At 43.2% G+C, this 12,642-nt stretch overlaps 1 protein-coding gene across 1 annotated transcript; it reads right to left on the bottom strand.

The window, feature by feature from the left end:
* Positions 1–2,694: 2,694 nt before the first annotated feature.
* Positions 2,695–3,636, bottom strand: LOC140077581 (olfactory receptor 8G17-like). Its single transcript, XM_072124853.1, has one exon. It carries the CDS (start codon positions 3,634–3,636, stop codon positions 2,695–2,697), a length of 942 nt encoding a protein of 313 aa, XP_071980954.1.
* Between the last annotated feature and the right edge of the window lie 9,006 nt (positions 3,637–12,642).

Genomic DNA, 12,642 nt, shown 5'->3' with positions numbered 1-12,642 from the left:
TTTAATTAACCCTTCATGGGGCATCTATTGGAGCTCACGAGGTCTTGCAGAGATCTTTTAGGAAGCCGAGATGTTCCAATTTGGTTGCATTAACCCTTTTCGAGATACCGGTGCCATGATTTTTCGTTGACCTAAATCACAAGGTCATGAATTTGATACAGGTTTTTTTTTCTGTTAACATAAAAGGTGTCAATGATTATTAATACATTTACGTCTTGCCCATAAAGCTCTCCTAAACTAGTAAATTGAAGAAAGTAATGAGCACCAAGTTACCAGTGCTCGATAGATGGAAGTTAGTATTTTTTCCATTGAGGAGGACTCTATAAATGACCTGCAATCTGCTCATACCATGGTATCCCCATCTTTAAATAATAGAATGATCCAATTATATTTCACCCACCAATCTTACCTGACACCTCCGCCTAGTGAGATTGGGTCGGGTCCCCACAACTGCTTGTCCATGCTGTGGTGAGCTAGGAGCAGACTTCTGGCACATGAGCTGGATCTGTCCCCCCCCCCATACAGGTTTTCTGGAAAGACGTAACTGACTTTCTATCCACATTAATGCATATCCCGGTACCTTTGTCCTCCGAAGGTTGCCTTCTTGGCCTAATCTCCCATCTACCAAATCATATTCCTACTGGAAACTTTGCTCCAAACACTCCATGTGGAGCATGTGGAAACTCCAAATTAATCAGATATTGCCGTAAGAGAAGCTTGTATTAACACCGGAAACCAGATAAATTTGACCAAGTGTGGGGAACATGGTGTAAGTCGAGGGATACAAATTACTCAGTGCGGAGATTTAGACAGATAATGAGCTGTCCAACCCCCCAGCACATAAAGTGGACACTGTTACAGCAATACTTTGTTAGTGACTTCAACTGATATACAGGGGACAAGACTAGACTTGGGTAGCTAACGAGCTCTGATATGTTGAGGAAATTTGGAGAGGTGACGTGGGTGTTAGGGTTATGAGCCACTAGTTGCCTGACGGTTCGATTTGAGTTCTTCAATGAATTGTAAACATTGTTCTTCTGTACCCTTCCGTAGCAGTGTGATGTCATCTATGAACCGATACCATTTGATGACATGGTCTCTGAACCACTGGGACGGGCACAGGTATGCCTGCTCCTACCAAGCTAAGAATAGGTTGGCGTATGAGGGTGCACACTGTTCGCCCGTCGCAGGTCCAGAGACCTATCGGTAGTAAACCCATTTGAACAGGACGTAATTATGTTGGAGTGCAAACAATAACAGATCAAGTATGAAGGAATCAGGTCTTCTATCTGTGTTGCCTTGTTTATTCGGAAAATCGGCAACTGCCTCTAAACCAGCATCATGCCTGATGCTAGTATATAGGGCCCAGATGCCTATAGTGACCAATAAAGTACCGGAATCTATTTTAATTCCCTCCAGGAGTTGGCGGCTGTAAAAAGAAGTCCAAGTAAACACAGGCCTTCTCATAAAGGCTACCTGTTCCAGCCACTATGGCCATGTCACCGCGATTTCCGGCAGCGGCCACATTGGACTGTTCCTCATACAGCCGACAGTTATATACCCCCACATGAGGTATGGATCATTACCCCCGACGAAGCAACTAGGCGGTGGCGATACACTTGTAGCAGTGCCTTCCCCCCCGGACACATCACATGGTGGTGATATTAACTGTTTGTTGTTTTCTATCTGCATCTGTATTTATTTAACTCTGTACCTATTGCCAGTGTGTTCCTGCTTGGTCTACACATAGACCTCAGTGAGGTTGAGCCTTCAGCCACCTTTATTGTTTTGTGGTCTGAACTAGTATCCAAATTTTATGTTTTTGTGCTTTTTTTTAAGTGTTTTTAAAGCATACCAATAAAATATTTGGATTGTATTCAGAAAATGTCACTGTTGGCCTGCTATATAACACCAGACCTTTCATTCTTGTTTCTTACATATTATTTTAGACACAAACACAGTTTTGACATATACTGTATATACTCAAGTATAAGCCGAGATTTGAAAAACCTATTGACTTGAGTATAAGCCAAGGGTGGAAAACGCATTAGTCACAGCCCCCCCCCCCAGTACATATCCTGCAAGCCCCTGTAGTATATAGCCTGCCAGCCCCCTGTAGTATATAGCCTGCCAGCCCCCTGTAGTATATAGCCTGCCAGCCCCCTGTATTATATAGCCTGCCATCCCCCTATTGTATATAGCCTGTCAGCCCCTGTAGTATAATGCCAGCCAGTCCCCTGTAGTATGTAGCCTGGCAGCCCCCTGTAGTATATAGCCTGCCGGCGCCTAACTCGGAATGTGCCGAGTTAGGGTTTTTCAGCACATTTTTTGTGCTGAAAAACTCTGCTTATACCACTATACAATGTATGGTGCTGTGCTCAGTGAGCTGTAACTATATTGCAGAAATGGTCTGAATGTTTTGGTCTCTCCAGACAGCAGATTCGATGAGTTGCCCTATGTGTGCCCCCGACACTAATTCATTATGTATAACTTATCCTATGGCTACTGTAGGTGGCCAGTATCATAACTTAAAGTATTTTGTATTCAGACACCAAAGTTGGGTCGTTTACACAAATTGTTTAGAAGAACCAAATCTTCTCCCCCTCCCCTGGGTTATGTTGTGTAGGGTTGATCAGAATAGTGTGTATAATATGAAGGATGGTGTAATTAAGATCTCGAAAAATTTCCACAAGTTTATAGCAATATTTTAATATTGTTCTTCATAAGACGCTTGAAGGCCATTTTCACATCCTTGTTTTTTAGGCTGTAGATCAAAGGATTTAACATGGGTGTTAGTGCCGTATACAACAGTGTAAAAAGCTTCTCCGTCTCTGTCATATATGATGAGGTCGGTCGAAAGTAGACACAGAATAATGTCACATAAAGGAGACAAACCACAGTGATATGAGAAGAACATGTATAGAAGGTCTTTCGTCTGCCGGTGCTGGAGCGGATCATGAGGATGGTCCTGATGATGAAGACATAGGAGGTAAGGGTTAGAGTGCAGGGCACGAAGCCAATGAAGATTGACTCCACAAAAATGAGGTGTTGCATCTTGTAGGCCTTGTAGCAAAATTGCTTCATGATGACCAGAAGATCACAGAAGAAGTGGTTAATTTCATTAGATTTAAAGCAATGGATTTCATAGACCATATACATCGTTGGGGCAGCCTCACAAATACCAATGACCCAAGAAACCGATGACAACACAGAACAGACTTTGGTGTTCATAATTGTGACGTAACGTAGAGGGTTACAAACCGCAACATATCGATCGTAACTCATAGCGGCCAGGAGCACAAACTCACAACAGATAAGAGCGACGTAAAAATACATCTGGGAAAAACAGGCAGAGCGCGAAACACTTGCGTCTCCCGAGACGTACGTGGCCAATATCTTATGCATAGTGACTGTGCCGTAACTGATGTCCATGATGGAAAGGTGAGACAAGAAGTAATACATCGGGGTCTGCAGCCGGCGATCATTGCAGATTAGTAGTAAAATGGCCGAATTTCCACTGAGAATGATGAGATAAATAACCAAAAACAAAAGGAAGATGGGAGTCTGCAGCTGAGGAAGGTCACTGATACCTTTCATGGTGAAAAATTCCATCCATGTTTGGTTTTTGTCTTCCATCTTGTGATCTGCTGATTAAATATGGTGTAATAAAAAAATGAGTTCTGAAAATCAATATGCAATCAATCCAAAGACATTGGTAAGACCCAAACAAACAAATGCACATTATGGGGCACATTTACTCACCCGCTCCAGTCGCGATCCTGCGGTGCGTTGTCCGACGCTGATTTGGGTCTGTGGGGATATACTAAGGTCGTGCGTCCAAGTTCCTGCAGGTGTCGCTGCTGCGCTGATATCCACCGGAGTTCACCTTCTTCTTCCTGGTGCATGTAAGTGCTTGATCTTGCGAAACAAATTCTTTTTTAAATTCCGCGTTTTTTTCTGAATCTGTCGGGTTGTCCGGCGGCCAACCCCCCCCACCCCATTTATGCTGCGTGAACGCCGAAATCCCGGGGCAATATTTTGGAAACCCGACGAAAGTGCGGCGTTCAGACCCTTAGTAAATGAGCCCCTATATGTAAACTTCAAGGGAACTGGTCAAGGAGTTTGGGACCATGTGGTTCAACTCTGCCTTTTGCTTCAACACTAAATTTGGATAATTTCTGTTGTACTTACACTGCTTCAGCATGAAGCCACCGATGCATGCGCAGTGGATATAGTGATGGACCTGAGGACAGTACACCATCGTTTCGCCATGTAGTTGGCCAGTATCCAGAGCATGCGTAGTGAAGCAACATGTACAGCCCTTGGATTCACCAGGTGTGCTGCACATGTGTCAGAGAACCCATCTGGTCCCTAGCTACTTGACAGGTCACCTCTAAGCCACCTGCACATGTTGGCCATACATTCCTTCTTCCAACAGCTATCTTTCCCATACACATGTACAGTATCAACACAGCTCCCTGCTTAATTTATGGAGAGTGTGCATACATTGGGGCCATTATAAATCCCTGTACGAGCCATGATAAATCCCCCTCTTTGACTTTATTGGAAGTCATTCGTCTGCAAGATGGGCCAATGAATAGCATGGACATCACAGACATCCACATAAACCCCTTAACTCCTTAGCGCTATATTCAGCGCAATACAGCTGCTGCGCAGAGACTGTGCCGGTTCAGCTCTGCACAGGAGCCGAACCGGCATCGGGGGTCGTGGGATGTCAGCGGCTAATCCCCAGCTAACACCCTCGGTCAGAGTCGGCTCAAATCGCGGGTGTTCAACCTGTTAAATGCCGCGGTCAACGCGACCACGGCATTTAACCTGCCTTCCGGGGGTCTTTCCCCCACTATCGGCACCCCCGCACTGTTTTCGGGGGCGCTGATTGCTGCTATGGCATCTCTGGGGTCCGTCACATGGACCCAATAACGAAAAAGCAAAAATTTTATAGCCTTCAAAGGGGGCCAATGAGGAAACTAAAATCCTGGCAGCTGCAGGTCCCTTCTTCCCTTCTGCGCCTCGCTGTGCACCCATAAAACAAGTCACGGCCACATGTGGGGGGTCTCTGCACTCGGGAGAAATTTCATAACAAATTGTATTGTGGGTTTTCTCTTTTTATCTTTTGGAAATGTGGAAGTTTTAGGGCTAAATGAACGTATAAGGGCACAATTTGACCACTCTAAATTTCACCTCCATTTTGGTTCAATTACTATGAAGATCTCAAGGGGTTAACAATCTTTGTAAAAGCTGTTTCTGATAGTTTGAGGGGTGTAGATTTGAAAATGGGTTGATTATATAGGGGGGTTTTAATGCTAATTATGTAAAATGTAATTTCAAACAGCAATTATCCCCAAAATAGTCAATTCTGAAAATACGGAAAATCACTTTTCGATTTGTAGCCACGTGACATTAAAATAAATTATCCAAACATTTCAAAAATTATGAAAATGTAAAGTGGACTTACCACCAACTTATTTAGGTGGTAAATCTATCTGCCTGAAAATGTAATGATTTCGAATTTCAAAAAAGTGAAATTTTTCAAAAAATTCATCATTTTTTCTTTTTTTGGAAAATAAACGCAAAACTTATCAGCCGACATTTACCACTAAAATGAAGTACAACATGTGGGGAAAAAACAATCTCAGAATCTCTTTGATAAGTAACAGTGTTCAAAAGTTATAACCATATAAAGAGACGCAGGTCAGAATCCAAAAAATGGGGCTGAGCCTTAAGCTGTAAAATGGCTGCGTCCTTAAGGGGTTAATTACTTGGCAAAGTAAGAATCCACCACGTCACAGTGATAACTACAGTGCCTTGTACACCATCATAGTGATAGGTGAAGTCATTTATTAACCCCTTCACGACGCCGTACTATTATGGAGCAGCGTCGGAACAGTAGCATTGCAGTTTATGGCAGGAGCAATCGGACTCCCTAAGATGAAAGTACCATAGGGGGCTGAAAAAGTGATTTAAAAAAGTTTTTAAAAAATGTAAAATAAATAATATAAAATCTTAAAGACTAGTTGCAACAGGTAATTGTTTTTTTGTTGTCAACAAAAACCTGCTACCTTTGTAGGACATGCAGGTTTCTGCCCACCATCACCAATTTCTCACACAGAAAACAAGCCCCCATTTAGCTCTGTAAATGGAAAAAATAAGAAAGTTATGTATTTTTGAAGGGGAGGGAGCAAAAAACTTACACACAAAACAAGTCCAGATCGTTAAGGGTTTAAAAAAATTCAAAAAAATAACCCCAAAAGTACAATGAAAGCTTTGTCATCTTTACACAGTCTAAATGTAGTATGGGAATAAAACACATGGCATGTTGACAAGTTGTTCTCATTTACCCTGATGACTAAGAAAATTGTCCCACAAATTACTAGAGTACCGTATATACTCGAGTATAAGCCGACCCGAGTATAAGCCGAGGCCCCTAATTTTAACACAAAATACTGGGAAAGCCTATTGACTCGAGTATAAACCGAGGGTGGGAAATGCATTGGTCACAGCCTCCCCAGTATATAGCCAGCCAGCCCCTGCCCCAGTGTATATAGCCTGCCAGACCCTGCCCCAGTGTATATAGCCTGCCAGACCCTGCCCCAGTGTATATAGCCTGCTGCAGCTGGCGGACAGATCGCACAGAAGATAGGCAGGGGTATTTATTTTTTTGACCCGAGTATAAGCCGAGTTTGGGGTTTTTCAGCACATTTTTTGTGTTGAAAAACTAGGCTTATACTCGAGTATATAAGGTAATTGTTGAGTCAGCCAGCATGACTTGCCTATCCTTAGCTCATCGGTATGAGAATGGTGGGGGGTCTGACATCTTGCTCTAAAGATCGTGTTTCTAAAGCAGTTACAGTGTTCCGATTAGCGTTCTAATTGAGACGATCTAATATTATTCCCCTGTCTTATGTATAGGGGACAATGGAAATCATGGAATATAACTTTAAAAGCGGTTGTCCGGAGTTTGAAAAACATGGCTGCTTTCTTGTTAAATTAGTGCCGCACCAGGAAATACACAGCAGTCTGCACAGTAGCCTAACAAGTAACATCCGCTCCCTACGTTTCATTGCCTAGCATGTAGGTTTTGCCGTATTTTAATTCCAGTTTGCTTCATATCTTGGTCTTTTTTCTCTAAAATGATACAATATTTCCTCGTAACTTGCACATTAATAAAAACGGCACATAAAAAAAATCCAGGCTTCTCAATCAAAGCTGAAGGCAATGGTAACAAAATTCATAATAATAATAATATGTTCATTTAATCCAATGATTTTTCTTCCTATACAGGCAGTCCCCGGGTTACGTACAAGATTTGATGAGGTTCCATAGGTTTGTTCTTAAGTTGAATTTGTATGTAAGTCGAAACTGTATATTTTATCATCGTAGATCTAGCCCAAATTTTTTTTTTTTTGCTCCAGTGACAATTGGAGTTTCAAAATTTTTTGCTGTAATTGGACCAAGGATTATCAATAAAGCTTCATTACAGACACCTTACAGCTGATCATTGCAGCCGGGGACCATAGTAACATCCAGAGAGGTCACCAGAGGTCACAGGGGGCAGAGGGGTCCGTCTGTAACTAGGGGTCGTCTGTAAGTTGGGTGTCCTTAAGTAGGGGACCACCTGTATAGGGATTTTTGATGTGGTGGTGGGGGGAGGATTAGTCTATTACATCTTGTGTAATATGCTACATTTATTGGACAGATTGCATGATTAAGGCTGATACCAAATCTATACTGAGGCTCTTACATTTCAGCACAAATACACTTTTTAAAAATTAAAAGTTTGACCTGTTGACTTTTTCATTTTTCTGTTTTTTTGTTTTTTTTTAAGGGAAATAAGAACTTTTTATTCTTGTGCTATAGGTATGTTACACAGCTACACAGTTTCTACAGTTGAAAGACATATGTCCATCAAGTTCAACCAAAATGTTGATCCTGTGGACACTCAAACTGCGCCCAGTATAATTACAGCAGAAGATACAAATGTTTTGTAGTCCGCATTCTTGTACCTGTATACAATTTAGGTCTCTGTGTTGGGTAATGGATTCATCCTCATTGATGTTTTATCTTATTGCTGTGTTTTTGTGGCCATTTTTAGCTGTTTTTGATGTTTAGTGCCTTGTCGTCGAAATCTATGGGTCTCATGTTTTTGCAGAAGGCCTTTAAGGTTTTGGTTTTTGGCAACCGTTTTTGCATTCTGCTACTTAGATACAACCCACAAGTCAAGAAAATGATCCAGTTATAAAGACAAGAACCAATGGCTATATTTAAGCTAGGCTGCTGCTTTTACTGATCCGCAAAAATGGATGACATCCGGATTACATGGCAACGGTTTTTGTGGACGACAAAGGGGAAAACACGTAAAAAACACAATGTAAAAATTGATCTACAACCCTCTGTTTACGGACAGAGGAAGACAATGGCGCGCGATCGGATTGTGTCGCAGCTACGCCGGCTTTCATACGACAGAATTCGGGGGGGGGGATCCGACTGATTTGGACTGAGCTCTAGATTTAACATTCAAATTGTGTTGCATCCAATGCACTTACCTGATCGGGGAAGCGACACATGCAGGATATCGGGTGCCCGATCTTGGTGAATGCACTTTCGGGAACTTCTTGAGACGGGTAGGTAGATGTGCCCTATTGTGTGAAAGGGCACCATGTAGACACTGACTACAGCAGATTAACCCTTTAGATATTTCAGTGAATAATGATGGTGGCATCTAAATGCTAAATAGTAGGAGGAAGCTCCTTCACCATTGGCCAACCTGCATGGTTATTGCAAGAACCACCAGAGCTGCCTCGCATAAAGAACATGTTAAATAGAGCTTGGGAGTAAAAAAAAAAATGACACCCCATAGTATCAAAATAAAAACATTTTTTCAATAAAGTTTGATTTTGTAAAAAATTTTTTAAAAGACCAAAACAAGAACAAATATCATTTTAGTATTACTGCGACAGTAACTACTCCCAAAATGTTAAAAATTAATAATAACTTTTCACCATGTTACAATTTGGGTGGTTATCATTGAAAAAAGTGTCTGGTATACCCAAAATAAGTAAAAAAAAATAAAAGCTACATCTGATCCCACAAAATATCAGCAGCTGTATAGCTACAGTGACTGAACAATAAAGAAAATGTTACCATGCACAGAAATAATTTTTAATTTAAAAAAATTATTGTATTGTAGAAAAATGATAAAACATTACAAAACTAAATAAATTTGAGATCACTGTAATATAGGGGCGTGTATAAAAAAAGGTGAAAAGTCACTTTTGTCACATGCCGCACAACATTATAAGCACAGAAATGAAATGAGAAATCCTGATCCTGTTCTTGAACACTGCCGGCAGCATAAGCTGTACACAGGATGAAGTCACAGCTGCAGGTATATTCAGCTCTCACTTCAGCCTTCTCCAGGTCTAGATACAGCCATTAGAGCATCAAATTTATTCAAAATAAGCATTAAACAAAATTGTCAAATTTTATAAAAAAATTGTTAGATGCATATCATACGGATGTGCAAATGTATGTATACAGGAGATAGCGACTACAATATAGAAAGATATAATATCGACTAAGAACATGATATAGTAAGTGAAGGGGTTACCTGCCCTGTGGGTGCCAGCAGCCGCACTGTGATGTCTCTCCGACTATTTATGATATCGGTGAACCTTCAGAGAGACCTCTCACAGGGAGATGAGACTCCGGGGCCTAATGCCCTGGATGAATAATAATCAGCCAAACATGATATCATACAATATAATTACAAAGTCAGCATCAACTTAGAAAAATTGGTTCAACTTTTTTGGACTAATCTCTTAAAAGGTCTTAGGAATAGAAAACATGGCTGATTTTTCTAAAAACGGTGTGTCACAATTCTGTGGACCCTCTGGACCACTGCGGGAGATGTTACTAGTCGACACCCAGGACCGGAGTCTAAGTGGCACCTGGTCTTCACCAGAGCCCGCCGCAAAGGAGGATGGTCTTGCTGCGGCGTGGTACCACCAGGCCATTCCACAGGTGCAACTAGCCCATGGGGGCAGCCAAGGTAGTGGGGATGCAGAGACAGTCCAAGCCTGGGATGACAGCAGGTTATCAGCATTGGAGGAAACACTGGAACTCAACGCAGGACACAGGAGCACCTTGACACAGGGCACACGGTACAGGAACGCAGGGACGGGCTGGCACACGGAACAGGAACACAAAGAAACACTGGAAATGCAGGAACACTGGAGAGCTTTCATTTCACAGGAAAATGGCTGAAGATCCGGTGAGACAGGAAGGGAGGTGCTGGATCATAAATGGAGCCAAATTAACCAGCTCCAATCATAAGGATGCTGGCCCTTTGAATCTTGAAGAGCCGGCGTGCATGCCCTAGGGAGCGGGAACGCACGTGCGGCCTAATCAAATCCGGAGAATGGAGCGTGGAGTCTGGGTCTAGGAACAGGGCAGCGGGGACCACGCCACAGAGTGACACGGTGCCACACCTGGTTAGAAGAGATTTTGCATACCTTTTCTTTTAACCCTTTAACAAACGATCAACGCAATCATGTTGACTGGTCAACAAGTGATATATGGACAGGGCTCCATATTTTAAAGCAAACACCTGCCTCTAATTGACAGCAATTAATCTGTTTGTCCACGGTAACTATGTGGTGCCTCCATGATGATGTCATCTAGTGCCAGTAGCAACCTACTATTAAAACCCCCAACAAGTTATGTCTCCATAGACAATATTAATGTCAGGACTCGGTGTCAGTGATCCCCCTGGACCGCCACAGGAGATGTTACTAGCTGACGCCTGGGACCAGAATGTAAGTGGCACCTGGTCTTCACCAGAGCCTGTCGCAAAGCAGGATAGTCCTGCTGCGGTGTGCGGCGGCCACCAGGTCATTCCACAGGCGCGACTAGTCCGTGGTGGCAGCCAAGGTCGAGGTGCAGAATCAGCGGGCAGTCTCGGAGTCGGGCACAAGCAGGCAGTCAGAGCAGGCGGAAGAGATGCAGAGGTTTGAGGTCAAGTTCAGGGTTATAACTGGAGATCAAGGCACAGCAGGAACGGGAACAGGGAGCAAGGAACAAACGCTTGCTTCCTCTTTGACTATGAGCTCAAAGATCCGGCGTGGAGTGATGGGAGCCGCCAGGCTTTATGGGAAACCCAGAAGTGCCAGCGCCAATCAGCGGTATGCTGGGCCTTTAAATCTTTGAGTGCTGGAATTCGCGCGCCCTAGGGAGCTTGGAGGCGTGCACGGCCTAGCAAGGAGCATGAGCATGGAGAGGTGAGTCCGGGCCAGAGGACAGCGCTGCCACGGAGAGGGCATGGTTGTGCCTGTGATCCAAGGCATGTGACATGTGACCCGTGACAAATGAAGACTCTTAACACCTCTCTTGCAAGTCTGTACCCTGAAATGTGTAATGGATTATAGTCTTTTATCAGTCAGTAAAGATTCCAGTTTATTCAAGTTATAAACTGTGTCTGAGTTGATCGTTATGGACTTGCATCACCCCAGGAGATTGTATGGATTGAGATATGAGAATTTTCTTTCCTGGGAAAACCCCTTTAATCCCCCCCCCCACCCCCCCCTGAAGATGGGGATCATTGCTTACAAAGTTTTCAGATATAGAATGCTCGACATTAAGTGCTCCAATTTGGTAACATTGTTTCAGTTTTTAGTTTTCTGATCCAATGCATATTTCGTGAGATATTCCACTGTCCCCACCTTTTTGTTACACCATGTATACATCATTTTATGGTGGTTATTAAGTGACCTTAGTCTTGGGCACCACACTGGGGCATATTTACTAAGGGACCGTGGATCTCATTTCCGTCGGTCTGTTCATGGTATTCGGGACAGGTATTTAGAAGGGGATTGTGTCGCACGTGATCGGATTTTGGCGCAGCTGCTTTCATGCAACAGAGATCAGCCGACGGGCAATCCGACTGATTCGGACTGAGCACAGAATTTAAGATTAAAATTGTGTCACAACCAATGCCCTTATGTGCATTGGGAAAAAGATGGTGAACTCCGTCGGACCGTAGCGGGGAAGCGACACATGCAGGATATCAGGCGCACAATGTTAGTGAATCACAACAGAGTGCGTTGTCATTGGACAGTGCACTTTTGGGAACTCCTCCGGACGGGTAAGTAAATGTTCCCCACTGTGTCCAGTTTGCACTATGCTTTATTTTTAACCATCTATGGCAGTTATTTCATACAGGCGGTCCCCTACTTAAGGAAACCCGACTTACAGATGACTCATAGTTAAGGACGGACCCCTCTGCCCACTATGACCTCTGGTGACCTCTCTGAATGCTTTACTATAGTCCCAGGCTGCAATGATCAGCTGTAAAGTGTCTGTAATGAAGCTTTATTGATAATCCTTGGTCCAATTACAGCAAAAATTTTTGAAATTCCAATTGTCACTGGGGCAAAATCTTTTCTTTGTCTGGATCTATAATTATAAAATATACAGTTTTGACTTAGATACAAATTCAACTTAAGAACAAACCTACGGACCCCATCTTCAGGGCCGGCTCCAGGTTTTAGTGGGCCCCTGGGCGACAGAGCCTTAGTGGGCCCCTCCGTGGGCCACCCTCCAGTGGCCACACTCCCCCCCCCTCCC

This window comes from Engystomops pustulosus, chromosome 9, assembly GCF_040894005.1.
Source record: "Engystomops pustulosus chromosome 9, aEngPut4.maternal, whole genome shotgun sequence".
NCBI classification, from domain to species: domain Eukaryota; kingdom Metazoa; phylum Chordata; class Amphibia; order Anura; family Leptodactylidae; genus Engystomops; species Engystomops pustulosus.
This window is presented reverse-complemented; position numbering and strand designations above follow the sequence as displayed.